The sequence below is a fragment of the Oncorhynchus nerka genome, linkage group LG13 (genome assembly GCF_034236695.1).
Source record: "Oncorhynchus nerka isolate Pitt River linkage group LG13, Oner_Uvic_2.0, whole genome shotgun sequence".
Lineage (NCBI taxonomy): Eukaryota > Metazoa > Chordata > Actinopteri > Salmoniformes > Salmonidae > Oncorhynchus > Oncorhynchus nerka.
In genome coordinates, this window is record NC_088408.1 from 21079878 (window position 1) to 21098538 (window position 18661).

The window sequence follows — 18661 nt, forward strand, 5'->3', positions numbered from 1 at the left end:
TATCCATAAAAAGTGTTGTTTAAAGTTTGCCACAAGCCACCTGGGAGACACACCAAACATGTGGAAGAAGGTGCTCTGGTCAGATGAAACCAAAATTGAACTTTTTGGCAACAATGCAAAACGTTATGTTTGGCGTAAAAGCAACACAGCGCATCACCCTGAACACACCATCCCCACTGTCAAACATGGTGGTGGCAGCATCATGGTTTGGGCCTGCTTTTCTTCAGCAGGGACAGGGAAGATGGTTAAAATTGATGGGAAGGTGGATTGAGCCAAATATACTGGACCATTCTGGAAGAAAACCTGATGGAGTCTGCAAAAGACCTGAGACTGGGACGGAGATTTGTCTTCCAACAAGACAATGATCCAAAACATAAAGCAAAATCTACAATGGAATGGTTCAAAAATAAACATATCCAGGTGTTAGAATGGCCAAGTCAAAGTCCAGACCTGAATCCAATCGAGAATCTGTGGAAAGAACTGAAAACTGCTGTTCACAAATGCTCTCCATCCAACCTCACTGAGCTCGAGCTGTTTTGCAAGGAGGAATGGGGAAAAATTTCAGTCTCTCGATGTGCAAAACTGATAGAGACATACCCCAAGCGACTTACAGCTGTAATCGCAGCAAAAGGTGGCGCTACAAAGTATTAACTTAGTTAAACTGAATAATTTTGCACGCACAATTTTTCATTTGTTAAAAAAAATTGAAATATCCAATAAATGTCGTTCCACTTCATGATTGTGTCCCACTTGTTGTTGATTCTTCACAAAAAAATACAGTTTTATATCTTTATGTTTGAAGCCTGAAATGTGGCAAAAGGTCGCAAAGTTCAAGGGGGCCGAATACTTTCGCAAGGTACTGTATAACTGTCTCTCTCTTCCACCCCCCTTCGCTCTCACTCTCCGTCTCTCTCTCTCTCTCTCTCTCTCTCTCTCTCTCTCTCTCTCTCTCCTTGCTCAGTCTTTATATCACTCTCTCTCTTCCCTTCTCTCTTTCCCCTCTCGCTCTTTCAGGTCAGTCACAGTGGTCAGGTATTCTGCCACTGTACTCTGTTTTTCAGGCCAAAACGCATTCCAGTTTTCTTTGTTTTTTGGTAAATTCTTTCCAATGTGTCAAGTAATTATCTTTTTGTTTTCTCATGATTTGGTTGGATCTAATTGTGTTGCTGTTGCTGTCCTGGGGCTCTGTGGGGTATATGTGTGTTTGTGAACAGAGCCCCAGGACCAGCTTGCTTAGGTTCACCTCTCTGTAGGTGATAGCTTTGTTATGGAAGGTTTGGGAATTGCTTCCTTTTGGGTGGTTGTAGAATTTAACGGCTCTTTTCTGGATTTTTGGTAAGTCGTGGGTATCAGACTAATTCTGCTCTGCATGCATTATTTGGTGTTTTACGTTGTACACAGTGGATATTTTTGCAGAATTATGCATGCAGCCTCAATTTGGTGTTTGTCGCATTTTGTGAATTCTTGGTTGGTGAGCGGACCCCAGACCTCACAACCATAAAGGGCAATGCTTCCTGTAACCGATTCAAGTATTTTTTAGCCAGATCATAATTGGTATGTCAAACTTTATGTTCCTTTTGAAGGCATAGAAGGCCCTTCTTCCCTTGTCTCTCAGATCGTTCACTGCTTTGTGGAAGTTACCTGTGGATGTTTAAGTATGTGTCATTTTTTGTGTGCTCTAGGGCAGCGGTATTTAGATGGAATTTGTATTTGTGGTCCTGGCAACTGGACCTTTTTTGGAACACCATTATTTTTGTTTTACTGAGATTTACTCTCAGGGCCCAGGTCTGACAGAATCTGTGCAGAATATCTAGGTCCTGCTGTAGGCCCTCCTTGGATGGGGACAGAAGCACCAGATCATCAGCAAACAGTAGACATCTGACTTCAGATTCTAGTAGGGTGAAGCCGGATGCTGCAGACTGTTCTAGTGCGCATGCCAATTAGTTGATATATATGTTGCAGAGGGTGGGGCTTAAGCTGCATCCCTGTTTCACCCCACATCTCTGTGGAAAGAAATGTTAGTTTTTTGCAATTTTTTCCAATTTTAACTGCACACTTGTTTGTGTACATGGATTTTATAATGTTGTTTGTTTTCTGAAGGTTTCTATCAATTTGTATAGCAGACCCACAGACCCACACATGCCAAATTGAGTCAAAAGCTTTTTGCCTTTGTTTTGGTTTGTTTGTTTGTCAATTAGGGTGTGCAGGGTGAATACATGGTCTGTCGTACGATAATTTGTTAAAAAAACTATTTGACATTTGCTCAGTACTTTGTTTTCACTGAGGAAATGTACGAGTCTGCTGTTAATGATAATGCAGAGGATTTTCCCAAGGTTGCTGTTGACGCATATCCCACGGTAGTTATTGAGGTCAGATTTGTCTACACTTTTGTGGATCCGGGTGATCAGTCCTTGGTTCCAAATATTGGGGATGATGTTAAAGAGTTTAGGCTTACTTATGTCATGCAATAAAATGCAAATTAATTACTTAAAAATCATACAATGTGATTTTCTGGATTTTTGTTTTAGATTCCGTCTCTCACAGTTGAAGTGTACCTATGATAAAAATTACAGACCTCGACATGCTTTGTAAGTAGGAAAACCTGCAAAATCGGCAGTTTATCAAATACTTGTTCTCCCCACTGTATATATGTATATATCTCTCTCTCCCTCTCTCACACTCTTGTTCTCTCTAATGTTCAATACCTTCCTATTGAATGCAGGATCCCATCTCTTTGCTTCTTTGTATTCCATACTGGTTCAAAGTCACGTTGCCATTGTCTGACTAGCAGGAGCCGCATGATGGCGATTCAGATTAGATCATCACCTGAAGGCAGGTTCACGGCAGAGCAACACAAAAAGATGTGATGTAAAATTCTCTTTACAGTTGGAGTCTCTTTTAAGGCACGTGCCCGGTCTGTGTGATGCGAAGGATAGAGAAACGTTGTGGACTGTGATTAGAGGGAAACTTCAAAGATGACCATGTTTGGTGAGAGGATGTTGATCAGGATGAGAAGGGAAAGGCAAGTGTTGAGAATCTACTATAGATTGGTTAGCATCACTACTGGTCATGCCCCCTGTCGTGTCTTGTAAAGGTTTCTAAACTACATTCATGACATGAGTCTCATTCCTATTCAATTATTCAATCAGGACTTACTCTTCTTCTCCATTCACAAAGGCAACGCTAGTTTGACACACCGAAATGTGGGAGTCTCATTATAGTGTTATTTACTTCCCGTGTGTGTGTCCGTGTGTGTCCGTGTGTGTCCGTGTGTGTGTCCGTGTGTGTCCGTGTGTGTCCGTGTGTGTCCGTGTGTGTCCGTGTGTGTGTCCGTGTGTGTCCGTGTGTGTCCGTGTGTGTGTCCGTGTGTGTCCGTGTGTGTCCGTGTGTGTCCGTGTGTGTCCGTGTGTGTGTCCGTGTGTGTCCGTGTGTGTCCGTGTGTGTGTCCGTGTGTGTGTCCGTGTGTGTCCGTGTGTGTCCGTGTGTGTGTCCGTGTGTGTCCGTGTGTGTGTCCGTGTGTGTGTCCGTGTGTGTCCGTGTGTGTGTCCGTGTGTGTGTCCGTGTGTGTCCGTGTGTGTGTCCGTGTGTGTGTCCGTGTGTGTGTCCGTGTGTGTGTGTGTGTCTGTGTGTGTGTCTGTGTGTGTGTCCGTGTGTGTGCCCGTGTGTGTCCGTGTGTGTCCGTGTGTGTCCGTGTGTGTGTCCGTGTGTGTCCGTGTGTGTCCGTGTGTGTGTCCGTGTGTGTGTCCGTGTGTGTTTCCGTGTGTGTCCGTGTGTGTGTCCGTGTGTGTGTCCGTGTGTGTGTCCGTGTGTGTCCATGTGTGTGTCCGTGTGTGTGTCCGTGTGTGTGTCCGTGTGTGTCCGTGTGTGTCCGTGTGTGTCCGTGTGTGTGTCCGTGTGTGTCCGTGTGTGTCCGTGCCTGCATGCCCCTGAATTCATGCGTGTGTTAGTTTCACGAATTCTAACTCTGTTGTAATGTGTCCTCCTGTCCAGATGGGACAACAGCGGTGGTGGGAGCAGGAGATCACTGTGGAAGGAACCATCACCAAGGGAGAGCTGATCACACACAACCTGACAGAGCTTATCAAGCCAGAGGCCTATGAGGTGCGCCTCACCCCAATCACACGCTTCGGAGAGGGGGACTCCACGATCAGGATCATCACCTACAGTGGTGAGTAGACCATTGGTTCAGTCTATGTACTGTATGTCTAAGGTTGCACAATTCTGATAACTTTCAGAAAATTCCCAAATTTTCCAGAAATCCTTGTTGAGGATTCCTGTTTTGCTGCTCATTCCCTCCTGATCCTGGGAATCTTCCAGGCAGTCAAATTCCACGTGACCATTTAGTCACAGTAATTAAGCTCTGATGCTGCTGATAGTCATTAGTAGCCTAGCAAACTTGCTGCCTGGTACTCAGCACTCTATTCTCCCTCTAATAACCTTGACATCAACGCAAATGTAATCGAAAATCGAATCAAACATAAGCTCATGTTGCTCAACATTTCTATACGCTATGCAATTGTGTGAGAAAGAAGAGTGTATGCCTCAAGACTTGTTATGGAAGTGCTCCCGCTGTGGGGATCGAATCAGCGGAAATTTCAAGTGCGCCACGTATAGTTTTTGATAAAACTCAAACTTTCATTAATACACACATACAATGTACTGAATTAAAGCTACACTCGTTGTGAATCTATCCACCAAGTCAGATTTGTAAAATGCTTTTCGGTGAAAGCATGAGAAGCTATTATCTGATACCATGCACCCTCAAAATACTGCAACGTCACCTAAAACGACAGATTTTGCGTTAGCCGTCGCAAACGAAAACGCTGAAATAAAATATAAAACATTCATTACCTTTGACGAGCTTCTTTCTTGGCACTCCTAGATGTCCCATAAACATCATTTAGGGTCTTTTTTCGATTAAATCGGTCCATATATAGCCTAGATATCGATGTAAGAATACTGTGCGAGTAAAGAAAAAAAAATAGCATTTCATAACGTAACGTAATTTTTTAAAATTCAAAAAGTCGACGATAAACTTTCACAAAACACTTCGAAATACTTTTGTAATGCAACTTTAGGTATTAGTACACGTTAATAAGCGATAAAATTGATCAGGAGACGATGTTAAATCTTTATCTTGTCCGTGTAGAAAAACATGTCTGACCAGAGGTCGACCAAAAATCCGGGCGGAGCCATCAGGGAAGATGTTCCCTTGTTTGGGTTAGACCAAGAATCAATTGCGAATCAAATGACATGACTCTAGACACCCTGTGGAAGCTGTAGGCAATGTAAACTCGGCTCTATTTAATTCGGTTCACTTTTAACAATTGCCTGTAGTCGCGGAAGGATATATTTTTCCATTTTCAGTGAACAGATTTCCATGCACTTTTGGATGAAACGCCCGTTCTGTAAATGCCACAGACGTGATTTAAACAGTTTTGGAAACGTCTGAGTGTTTTCTATCCACACATACTAATCATATGCATATACTATATTCCTGGCATGAATAGCAGGGCGCTGAAATGTTGCACGATTTTTAACAAAAAGCTGCGAAAATTCGCAACAGCCTTAACAGGCTTTAGAGGAGGATCCCATCAGCTTTCTATAGGCTAGGCCTACCATATTTATTTCTAAACTTTCCTAATATTTAGCACAATGCTAATCTTTACAACCGGAGTATAGCATAACTGGCTGGCTTGAAAATGAACCACAGGAAAATTGTCCTCCATTCTCTATTTAAGTGTAGAGATAACATGTATTCCCCCCTGTTTCGAGACAGGTGCATGATAATAGTCCGTTCTAAGTTAAAACACATTTCTCACATGTATAATTTAGTATCTGTAAAGACAAGATTAAATCAAGAATAGTCTGATCCGTGACAATATTAGCCTGTCACTTGTGAATTATATATTATCACTTATCACTTGTGAATGATGCCCAGCTTAAGGCAAGAAACAATGCCTTTTTTTGTGACTTTTTCGAATCATAGTCACATAGACATATGTTTTGATAAGGTTTGTATCGCAACTAAAGTGGCCCAATAACTTGTTAAAATGAAGCACGTGAATCTGCTTTACAGCGGGTGTAGAGCCTAACTGGCGTACATAAACAGCACGTGAGTTTCAAGTTTGGGGAAGATCCTTTTCACCATAAAAATTTACCTTTATTTAAAATACATGCATAATCGCATTTGTGGTCATAATGGTGTTTTCCCGCTAATGGATGATTTGCGCTTTTAGCCTACTGCCGTGTGCACATTGCTGCACTCATAATGTGAAGAAATAGACTAATAGTTGACCAACATTTTAAGCTTAACGTTCTCATCTGTTGCGCCAGCCTCATTGCGTGAAATAAATGTTTTTGATGCTAGTGGTTGTATTAATTTGCGATCTATCGTATCCCACAACTGTTGCGGAATATTTATTTTTCTCGCACAGAATATGTCAACTTTTGTACCATAGGGGATAGTAGATTGACATAGGCGGCAGGTAGCCTAGTGGTTAGAGCGTTGGGCCTGTTGCTGGATCGAATCCCATACCTGGTAAAAATCTGTCGTTCTACCCCTCAACAAAGCAGTTAACCCACCCCGGTAGGCCGTCATTATAAATATGAATTTGTTCTTAACTGAATTGCCTAGTTAAATAAAAAAGGCTAGTGTTTTTGCTGTTCGTTAGGCCTACTCATCTTGTTGGTTGACGTAAAATAAATGTGGACAGTTCTTTCAATATCTCCAATATGCACCTCGGAATTGGATAAGGATGCTCACTTGCGTCCCCAAGCAGGCAGCACCCAGGAAGATGGTGCATTATGGCCACACAAAGATGATGCCGCCAGGAAATTTGAGGCATTATCAAGTACTTCTTAAATTGTGAATGAGAGACTGACAAAGTGTGTACAGTCTGCACAACATAACAAAGCAGAGCTCATGCCTTTCAAGCAACGTTTTTCAAATCATCATTAGGGTCAAATCATGTAGCCTTTTTCAGGAGCTAGCTTGGCTATGCTAGCTAACCCACAGCAAACCCATTATTGACAGTGAGATACCGGAGCTAGCTTGGCTATCATGCTAACCCAGAGAGCATAAGACACAAAGCATCATAACATCTGCCAGTAAATTCAAGATCCCATCTGCAATCTTTGTCAGAATGACAAGACAGTGTAAGTAAATGCTATATGTATCTGAATGACTACTGGTTAAGTGATGCTCAGGCTATAGTTAGCAGATATATTTTAGCTAAGCTAGGCTATAGGACCTGTGATTGAGAAGCACTCTGACACTGACTGTGCTGTTAGCTGTCAGACACACTGTGTGCCTGCCTGCGTGCTGCACCCTGAGATGAGCTGCTGCCCGACTTCTGCAGTTTTGAATTATTCAGTTTTACTGCGGCTCATTAGAGCTGTGAGAGGCTGCTTCTGCAGCTCTGAGCAGCTCCTTTCCCTGGTGTGTGTGTGTGAGTGCGTGTGTATGTATGTGTCTGTCTGTGTGCGTACATGCGTGTGCATGTGACTATACTAATTGCTAATTACAGTAGTGTAGGCCTGGAAATGGGCCAGGGACGGCACCAGCTCCCACTACTACACGCCCACATGCTAGCAAACCAGTGGATAGTTTGTATGCTAGAGATGTCTCATGTGACTGTGAGACTAGCATCGGAAAAATTGTTGTAATTACCATTCTACTGTCATTATCACTCTCATACTGTATAGCATTCTCCAAATAAATAAATATAGAAACTGAGTGATGTAATGACATATGATGTACCTAGTGCAGGGTTCCCCAACTGGTGGCAAGCTGGCCGAATTTGGCCCACAGGTGGTTTTATTTGCCCCCCCCCCAAGTTTTCTTTTTCCCTCTTTTTTTCTCCCCAATTTTGTGATATCAAATTAGTAGTTACAGTCTTGTCCCATTGCTGCAACTCCTGTACGGACTCGGGAGAGGCAAAGGTTGAGAGCCATGCGTCCTCCGAAACACAACCCTGCCAAGCCGCACTGCTTTTTGACACACTTCCCACTTAACCCAGAAGCCAGCCGCACCAATGTGTTGGAGGAAACACCATACAACTGGCAACCGTGTCAGTGTGCATGCACCCGGCCCGCCACAAGGGGTCGCTAGAGCGCGATGGGGCAAAGCCATCCTGGTCGGCCAAACCCTCCCCTAATCCAGATGACTCTGGGCCAATTGTGCGCCGCCTCATGGGTCTCACCGTCGCGGCCGGCTGCGACACAGCCCGGGATCAAACCAGGGTCTGTAGTGACGCCTCAAGCACTGAAATGCAGTGCCTTAGACTGTTGCTCCACTCGGGAGGCCCCCCAACCACAGGTTTTCAGAGCAAAAAATAATAATATATATTATATGGGGTTGAATTGTCATTGTTGGACATAAAAGACTGTTAAAACATCAGGGAATCAGCGCCAAGTGATTTTAATTTAGGAAATCTGTTCCCAAGTATTCTCACACATAATAGAGACATGTGATCATATACCATTGTAAGGGAGGTTTCAAATGATTATGTTTTAGTAAAATTATATCTGTTCGGGCTTCTTGCGGTCAATTTGCAATCTACAAATGAGGTGTAATTATGTTCTGGACTCCCGACCATGCGCTCAAGAACAAATTTGCCCGCGGCTGAATCTAGTTAATGATCCCTGCCCTAGTGCATCACATCATGTCATCAGCGAGGAGACATGCACAAGAATCTGATTAAAAAAGACATGTCATCATTATGTTAGTGTTAATTACAGTGTTATTATACCACCTGAGGTTCACTAGTTGATAGGAAATATAATTAGTCCATATGTTTCATAGTGTTTTTGAGTTTGCAGGAAAGTAACATAATGACTATGGAGCAACATTAGATCAATTTCCTGTAGACCAAGATTAAGTTAACTCATCATTGGGTTCTGTGATGATGATGTAGGATTACACAGCTTTTTAGGTCTGACAGAATGGCAGGATGAGCAATTCCTCCTTTGCGGGCGAACAGCATAGGATAGCAGGTTTGCTGAGTTTGTTAGTGAAAACTGCTTAGTGTCCCAAGCTGGCTGTGGTATGAAGAATGGCTGTGTCACCAATCTCCCACAGACACACTCTGGGATTCTACTGTTGTGACAAAGTCAGCAGCTGTTTGCTGATCCAAATTCAGTCTTTGCTTCCCAACAGCCCCTCCAAAACAGACTTAATGTGTAGGTGGCCCCCTACCTGTCCCACACATATTGACAGTGTAGCAAAGACTCTCTATTACACGATCCTTTTGTCCTGAAATAATTAAATATCATGTCTGCCCTGGCAGAAACTGCAGTACCTGGTCAGAATACCAGCCAAAAGTGTGTGAGCATTCTGTCTCCCTGGCATGATCAAACCCTCACTAAATCTGACTGTGAGTATATTCAGCACTGCTGTGTGACCTGTCTATTATCCTTCTAGCACAGGTGAGGGGGTCACTGGTAAGCTAGTTGTGTGATTCATTCCTCTCCTGTCTGTGTCACTGCGTTCAGAGACTGGGCTGAGGTATGCCTTGCAGTTTACAATGCTGCTGTTAAGCTCATCCATTCAGAAGCTCAGAGTGATGGGATTATAGTCACTCTCACCAATTTGTTTTCTCTTCTCTTCCTCTTACTTTGTCGTCTTTTTAATTTCTCTTCTCTCCTCTTCTGTCCTCTACTCTACTCTCTTCTCTTTCCTCTTGTCCTCTTCTATCCTCTTCTCTCCTCTCCTCACTTCTTTTCTCATCTCTTCTCTTTTCATCTTCTGTCCTCTTTCCTCTACTCACTTCTCTTTTCTCCTCTCCTTTCTTTTCCTCTTCTCTCCTCTCTTCTCTTCTGTCCTCTTCTCTCCTCTCTTGTTTTCTCCTCCTCTTTTTCTCTTCTCTACTCTTTTCCTCTTCTGTCCTCTCCTCTCCTCACTTCTTTTCTCATCTCTTCTCTTTTCATCTTCTGTCCTCTTTCCTCTACTTACTTCTCTTTTCTCCTCTCTTTTCTTTTCCTCTTCTTTCCTCTCCTCTCTTCTCTTCTTTCCTCTTCTCTACTCTCCTCTCTTCACTTCTTTTTTCATATTCTGTCCTCTTCTCTCCTCTCTTTTCCTTTCTGTACTCTTCTCTCTTCTCTTTTCCTCTTCTGTCCTCTTCTCGCCTCTCCTCTCTTTTCCTTGCCTCTCTCGATGCAGGAGACAAGCTGGAAATTGAAGCACCGTAATAGCCTGTAATGCATACACAGATAGAATGAGAGAGAAAAACAGAGTGAAAGACAGAAGAAAAAAGAAGAGAAAGAGAAAACATTTCAAATGAAGGACACAGGGATGTGATCCCAAAGTTATTTCCGTCCTCGAGATTCAAGCAGTGTTTCTGGAATTCACAGTGATTATTCCGGTTGGCAGGTTTGAGCCGTGAACACGCCATCACAGTCTTTAAGAGATGGCCCCTCACCAAGACCAGACCCTTTAAACGTGATTGATATGAATCTTGGAGAGCAAGCGGTGGCCAGGGATTGTAGGTTGTGGGGTTTATGAACGGTCGGGTTGTTCTGGCCTATCGGCACCTTGAGCCTTGCCATTAAACGCTTTGCTTTGTAATACAGTAGCGGACCAGTGGACATGGAAGCCTGCCAAGATGAAGTCACTGTCTCTCTCTCTGTGTGTGTGTGTGTGTGTGTGTGTGTGTGTGTGTGTGTGTGTGTGTGTGTGTGTGTGTGTGTGTGTGTGTGTGTGTGTGTGTGTGTGTGTGTGTGTGTGTGTGTGTGTGTGTGTGTGTGTGTGTGTGTGTGTGTGTGTGTGTGTGTGTGTTAGCCGGACCCTAGTGTGTGTATGTGGCTGATAATGAGCTCTCCGTATCACAGTCAACATGGTGGATTTGAAACTAGATGCACTGGCAAACCCATCTAGTAGATATCTAGTCTACCTGGCAGACACATCTAGTAGAAACCTAGTCTCCCAGGCAGACACATCCAGTAGAGACCTAGTCTCCCTGGCAGACACATCTAGTAAACATCTAGTCTCCCTGGCAGACACATCTAGTAAACATCTAGTAAACATCTAGTCTCCCTGGCAGACACATCTAGTAGAAACCTAGTCTCCCTGGCAGACACATCCAGTAGTGACCTAGTCTCCCTGGCAGACACATCTAGTAAACATCTAGTCTCCCTGGCAGACACATCTAGTAAACATCTAGTAAACATCTAGTCTCCCTGGCAGACACATCTAGTAGAGACCTAGTCTCCCTGGCAGACACATCCAGTAGAGACCTAGTCTCCCTGGCAGACACATCTAGTAAACATCTAGTCTCCCTGGCAGACACATCTAGTAAACATCTAGTCTCCCTAGCAGACACATCTAGTAAACATCTAGTCTCCCTGTCAGACACATCTAGTAAACATCTAGTCTCCCTGGCAGACACATCTAGTAAACATCTAGTCTCCCTAGCAGACACATCTAGTAAACATCTAGTCTCCCTCGCAGACACATCTAGTAAACATCTAGTCTCCCTGTCAGACACATCTAGTCTCCCTCGCAGACACATCTAGTCACCCTGGCAGATGCTTTGGAGTATATAATAGTGTTCAAGAGAATTGAGGTTGAATAAAGTGTCTACTGACTCTGTAAAGTTCACGTTTGAAGAAGGCAGTACTTAGAAGTGTACCTACAAGCGTACAAGCAGAGATTACACTCATATACTCTAGCCTAGTCCTAACTGTTACTCTATCTCTCATCTTCTTTCGTTAATTGAACCATTTGTGTGGGAACAATGGAGAAATGGAGAATCGTTTTAAGTCTTCACAGCTTGCCTGGGAGCTCTTTTAGCGCCCACAGTTGACACAGTATGACGCAATTTCCAGTCTATAACATATTCAGTAGGCACCTCAAATGTCTGTACGCTATAGTGAACACAATATCTTTGATGGGCCAGTCATAACTTGTTGTTCAGTAACTGCTACTGCACCTGGACAATCAGACCAAATAATGTTTAAGCATGCTGTGACAATACTTACTGTCAAGTTCGGTCTATTGTCTCTGGTCGTAAAACACAATTACTACACAAAGTAGAAATGAAAATATATTTGTAGTGGCTTCCTGGCATGAAGTGGGTGTGGGTGGTTGTGTCGTGGAGAGGGTAGAGGGGGAAAGATATGACTGAAGATATGACTAACACATTCATTTAGACTAAGGCTGTGTGACTCAGAGGCTGCAGGTAAAATATCAGTCAAATGAAATATTTTCATAAGCAAGGCCTCAAAAAATGGTAGAGAGAGAGAAATGTGGAAAGAGGGAGAATCAGAGGAGAGAGCGATAGAGGAGGGGAAACAGGAGAGAGAAAGGGAAGAAGGGAGGAGAGAGATTTGGCTTGGGAGTGCTCACTAGAGAATAAAATAATAGAACTGTCAGAAAAATCAGCAGCATCTGTTTCCAGGCCCGCGGCTAAAGCATAAAACTATTCTCTAAACCAGAATGGTTGATTCCCCTCTGTGGAGCCTTTTATTTCTCTGCTGCACTGTGGAACTACACTGTTTGGACATGGGATTCAGCCTCATCGATATGCTTGGAAATATAAAAGAGCCTATAGCAACATCTCCTTAATCTTTTACTCCAAACTGTAGGCATACAGTATGCCAGGGATCATCAACTAGATTCAGCCGTGAGCTGATTTCTTTCTTGAGCAGATGGTCGGGGTGCCGTAACATAATAACAAATCATTTGTAGACTGCAAATTGACCAATGTTGTTATTATCTTCTATTATTATGTGTTGGAATACTTAGGAACAGATATCTTCTATTATTATGTGTTGGAATACTTAGGAACAGATATCTTCTATTATTATGTGTTGGAATACTTAGGAACAGATATCTTCTATTATTATGTGTGGGAATACTTAGGAACAGATATCTTCTATTATTATGTGAATACTTAGGAACAGATATCTTCTATTATTATGTGTTGGAATAGGAACAGATATCTTCTAGGAACAGATATCTTCTATTATGTGTTGGAATACTTAGGAACAGATATCTTCTATTATTATGTGTTGGAATACTTAGGAACAGATATCTTCTATTATTATGTGTTGGAATACTTAGGAACAGATATCTTCTATTATTATGTGTTGGAATACTTAGGAACAGATATCTTCTATTATTATGTGTTGGAATACTTAGGAACAGATATCTTCTATTATTATGTGTGGGAATACTTAGGAACAGATATTCTTCAGATATTATTATGTGTTGGAATACTTAGGAACAGATATCTTCTATTATTATGTGTGGGAATACTTAGGAACAGATATCTTCTATTATTATGTGTTGGAATACTTAGGAACAGATATCTTCTATTATTATGTGTTGGAGATATCTTCTATTATTATGTGGAGGAACAGATATCTTCTATTATTATGTGTTGGAATACTTAGGAACAGATATCTTCTATTATTATGTGTTGGAATACTTAGGAACAGATATCTTCTATTATTATGTGTTGGAATACTTAGGAACAGATATCTTATGTGTTGGAATATTATTATTATGTGGGAATACTTAGGAACAGATATCTTCTATTATTATGTGAATGGGAATACTTAGGAACAGATATCTTCTATTATTATGTGTGGGAACAATACTTAGGAACAGATATCTTCTATTATTATGTGTTGGAATACTTAGGAACAGATATCTTCTATTATTATGTGTTGGAATACTTAGGAACAGATATCTTCTATTATTATGTGTTGGAATACTTAGGAACAGATATCTTCTATTATTATGTGTTGGAATACTTAGGAACAGATATCTTCTATTATTATGTGTTGGAATACTTAGGAACAGATATCTTCTATTATTATGTGTGGGAATACTTAGGAACAGATATCTTCTATTATTATGTGTTGGAATACTTAGGAACAAATATCTTCTATTATTATGTGTTGTAATACTTGGGAATACTTAGGAACAGATATCTTCTATTATTATGTGTGGGAATACTTAGGAACAGATATCTTCTATTATTATGTGTGGGAATACTTAGGAACAGATATCTTCTATTATTATGTGTGGGAATACTTAGGAACAGATATCTTCTATTATTATGTGTGGGAATACTTAGGAACAGATATCATACATTAAAATCACTTGGAACTGATTTCCTGATGTTTTTACAATGCTATATGTCCAACAATGACATTACATTTATTTTATTATTATTGTTACTTTGCTCAGAAAACTTGTGGGGGGGGGGACCTGCGGGCCGCCAGTTGGGGAACCCTGCTGTATGCTTTAAACTATTCAACCTCTCAAGTCAATGTGTTTGAATGAGTGGGACTGCTACAAGGCTGCAACAGTTATTGTACTGTTAGAATTGATTTGTGTCTGTCCTCGTTATAGGAAATACATCATGATTGACTGTTGGATTTCTCAATACACAAGCACAAAGACACCAATTTTCAAGCTTCTGCTATTGGCCGGCAGCACCTGTTAGGGCAAACAGACACACCCACAGTGACTCACCTAGAAGTGGTTCCTTTAGAAAGGGTGACCCTGGCAGTTGCAGCACAAAATATTGTTTTCCTGTCTCTGGGTGGACTGTTTAGTCCTGTCCTGCAGTCAATTGACCAAGTTGCCCTCTAGTGGCCTGAAGGGTGGAATATTATTAAAAATAAAATCATAATTCCATAATGAATAATCATCTGGTGTTTATGTCAAACGGTTTTGTTATATTTCAGTCTTCTGTGATGTATAGAAAGTGTAATATTGGGATGGGAAATTAAACATGTAATACATTTCAACTTTATGACGTCTCAGGTGTCTTCTTTGTTTTAAGACCATAACCATGTGTGTGATGTGTATACTTTAGTTTCAAAGTAGATGTGTTTAAGACTACCAATAATCACTTTGTGACCCTGATTTAGCCAACAGCAGTATTATTAACAAAATAGGCTTATTCGGTTACTGCAGTGTCTCCTCTATCTGTAGAAAGAGTACATTGAGTGTGTACTGTATAAGTAGTAGTCTATAGGCAGCGTAGGTTCAGAGCTCTTGTCCTTCATCATGAGGGGAAGTTGCAGAAGTGTCTTGTCTTGCTACAGCCATGCTCAGTCACAGTATAACTTCATAACAAACCACTGTAAAGAGGGCCTTGGTCAAACAACCCTTGGACTACAAAAAAGAGTATATAGAAGAAGAGTAATATCCATTAGACACTTGCAAGATGATGTGTGAAAATTTCCATAAAGGACAAAAATGTCCTTCTTGCTTTCGTTCTCTCATCTCCTCTCCTCTCCCAATTCCTCTCCTATCTTTTCTTTTTCTCTCCTCTGCTCTCTTATCTTCCTTTCATCTCCTCATCTCTTCTCTTCTTCTCTCCTTTCCTCTTCTTTCCTCTTCTCTTTCCACTGTCTCTTATTTCCTGTCCTCCTCCTTCTTTTTCTTGTCATGGATTGAGAAACAGCTGTGTTTATAGCTAAAGGACCACCTCACAACAATAAGTCTGAAAAATGGCTCTCTTTTCTTTTATCTCCATGAATCGCCTCTATTTCAGTTTGCCTCAGTGTATAGGAGTCATGGCTGGCCCTTCAGTTCTTAACCAATGTTTTCGTTTTGGGAATGATTTGTTAATACTTCAAATCAAATTTAATCGAGTGGATTAAAATCTATTCCTTCCATGAGTTGCTGCGTTCCATAAATCATTGCCGGTAGCTGTAACACAGTTCTGCAGTTAAGCTGAAGTTGCACATCTATTCAAGGGGACAGGAATCTAACATTAAAAAGCCCATACATCTTCCTGACAGCTTAAATTGTATTTACTCCACAAAAAATGAGCTGCGGGGCTAACTGGCTTAAATTGAGGGGAAAACACCTCCATACACATACAGTCAAATAGCTAGGTGGCTAAAACAGAAAGGTCAAGGGGAAAAAACATTGTTTTTTACCCTTGACCTTTCTGTGTTTGCCACCTAGCTAAACCTACGTAAAATGATCAATGAAGAATGTTGATGAAGCCAGGCAGAGGAGTGGCAGGTAGAATGCACAATGACCCTGACAGGTATTTTAATAAAAGGGACAATCTACTGGATCCTGTTCTGTGAATTCAATTTCTGTAACTGGCACAGCCATCTTTTAGTGGAATGTCACCAGTGTTGCTCTAGAATATTAAAGTATTCTTCTCATGTTTATGTAACTGTAGTGATATGATAGACAGGTCACCAGTGTAGCTCTAGAATATTAAAGTATTCTTCTCATGTTTATGTAACTGTAGTGATATGATAGACAGGTCAGTGTTGTTTATAAAGTAATCTTCTCTGTTTATGTAACTGTAGTGATATGATAGACAGGTCACCAGTGTTGCTCTAGAATATTAAAGTAATCTTCTCATGTTTATGTAACTGTAGTGATATGATAGACAGGTCACCAGTGTAGCTCTAGAATATTAAAGTAATCTTCTCATGTTTATGTAACTGTAGTGATATGATAGACAGGTCACCAGTGTAGCTCTAGAATATTAAAGTAATCTCCTCATGTTTATGTAACTGTAGTGATATGATAGACAGGTCACCAGTGTAGCTCTAGAATATTAAAGTAATCTACTCATGTTTATGTAACTGTAGTGATATGATAGACAGTCACCAGTGTAGCTCTAGAATATTATAATTATAGTTATTAAAATCAAATGCAAGCATACGTTTGTTTTTTTAACAAGGAATAATGAGTAGAAAGGTAAGGTCAGACTGTTTCCCAACTCATTCATTTAGGCTCTCTACAAAGAACTCATTACAGGCCACTATCAGCGCAGAAACCAAAACGACACACCGGTGGGTTACCTGATATCATTTACACGGATGACTGTTCCAGACTACCTGACCAGGGAAAACGCTGGGCCCTAGTATAGTTAGTTATACGAAGCCCTTCGTTTTTCCTCATCACCCCACGTGTTCAGGGAAATCTCCTGGGGCCTCATTTATAACCGTTGCACACAAACATTTTGAGCACGCCATTTCTGATAAGTCTGAGCATGTACACAAATATTGAGATTTATAAACTTGGCACATGTCATACATACTCATGTTTCCTGTGGTAAAACTGTGCACGTGAACGAGCATTAAAACTCCACCTGGAAAACACCTCCATACACATACAGTCAAATATTTTGCATAAGCTACCGGTCTATTTATTGTGTTGGCAGAATGATTTTCATATTTAGCAGTCATTTATACTGTTTCTGGAAAAGGACAGTGTCAGTTTCTGAACAAGAAAACAATAGCAAATTGTCGTGGACCTGTCTACAAAATGTTTGAATTTAACAAAGTTTTATATCGACTTTCCCCCCAACCTAAATATTATGGACTGGCCGTGAATTCTGAAAAATGGTAGGGCAGGCTACAAAAAAAAGATGCAATTACAATACTTACAGTAGTTAGATGTTTTAATGTATTTTTCATAGTACTACTGATATGCATCACTGCATTGTTGGGAAAGAGCAAGCAAGAAAGGCATTTCACTGTAATTGTGCACATGACAATAAAAACTTAAAACTTGATACATAGGCCAACTTCAATGTAAAAGATCAGCTGTTAAAATCTATATACTGGGCTTCTAGGTCCAATTAAATTAGAGATTCACATGGTCATTTGTTGTATGGCTCCTTTGGGAATATGAACCCATCATGGCCAGAAAAGGTGAGGAATATATTCTGCAATGGTTATGAAATGTCAAATTATTTTAGATGATTCCATAGTTTTTTAGGAATAAGCGTTTCATCATAGCCCCCATTTGCACAAAATACCTACTTGCCAGCTGGTAATTAGGGCTGTGGTGGGCTTTACATTCTGACAGCCGGTTATTGTCAAGCAAATAACTGCCAGTCTCACGGTAATTGACCGTTAATTAACATAAATACATTTAGCATGTCCTGGCTTCCATGCATAGCCTACAAGCCACTGGTGCAGACCTTTGGGACATCTACATTTTTAAAAAGTCTAATAAATCAATTTAATGTAGCCTACACCATCACAATAAATCCATTATTTATTTTAGATAGGTCTAAAGAAATATGATATGAAAAAAATATATGGATTTCAGAAGAACAGAATAGCGTACTATGAGTTGTCCTTATGTTAGGCCCTGATCTGGCTATGTCATATGGCTGTGGGCTACACTAGTTAATTTAGCAGACAATATTTGCGTAGAATTCAATGTCATTATTTTATTTTATTTGATAATGTGAAGAATACAATTGAATAAAATAAAAATAATATTTTCTCCATACAATTTCTGAGGGAGTGCGCACATGTGGCTATTCTGTGTTGAGCATTTAACAGGAAACAGGTCCTCCTATATGTATTTAGAGTTATTAATGCAACTTTAGTTGTGATTAAAATGTTAGGCTGTATGTTTTGATTTTGAATACATTCTAAAGCTGCATGGTGCCACTCTAATGATGATTTTCTTTTTAAGTTGCATTAAAAGGCTTGAGCTCTGCTTAGTTTTGTTGCGCAGGCTGCACACACTTCATCAGTCTCTCATTCACAATTTGACAAGCACTTGATAATGCCTCGAACTTCCCAGCAGCATCACCCTTGTGTGGCCGTAATACCACCTAAGGAAATTCATGCCTTTTGCAGACAGTGGCCATTGTGCCCTTGGGCTGAATATGATCATTATAATTCCCTTCTCCCAGCTGCGTGCTCC

At 40.9% G+C, this 18661-nt stretch overlaps 1 protein-coding gene across 1 annotated transcript in view; it reads left to right on the top strand.

Annotated features, from left to right (window-relative positions):
- The window catches only part of LOC115140383 (MAM domain-containing glycosylphosphatidylinositol anchor protein 2-like), a 436092-nt gene that overhangs the window by 363462 nt on the left and 53969 nt on the right, over positions 1-18661 (top strand). The window contains exon 12 of the mRNA XM_065026245.1: positions 3991-4168. Coding sequence (XP_064882317.1) covers positions 3991-4168 — 178 coding nt within the window. The remainder of the gene's footprint in view (positions 1-3990; positions 4169-18661) is intronic.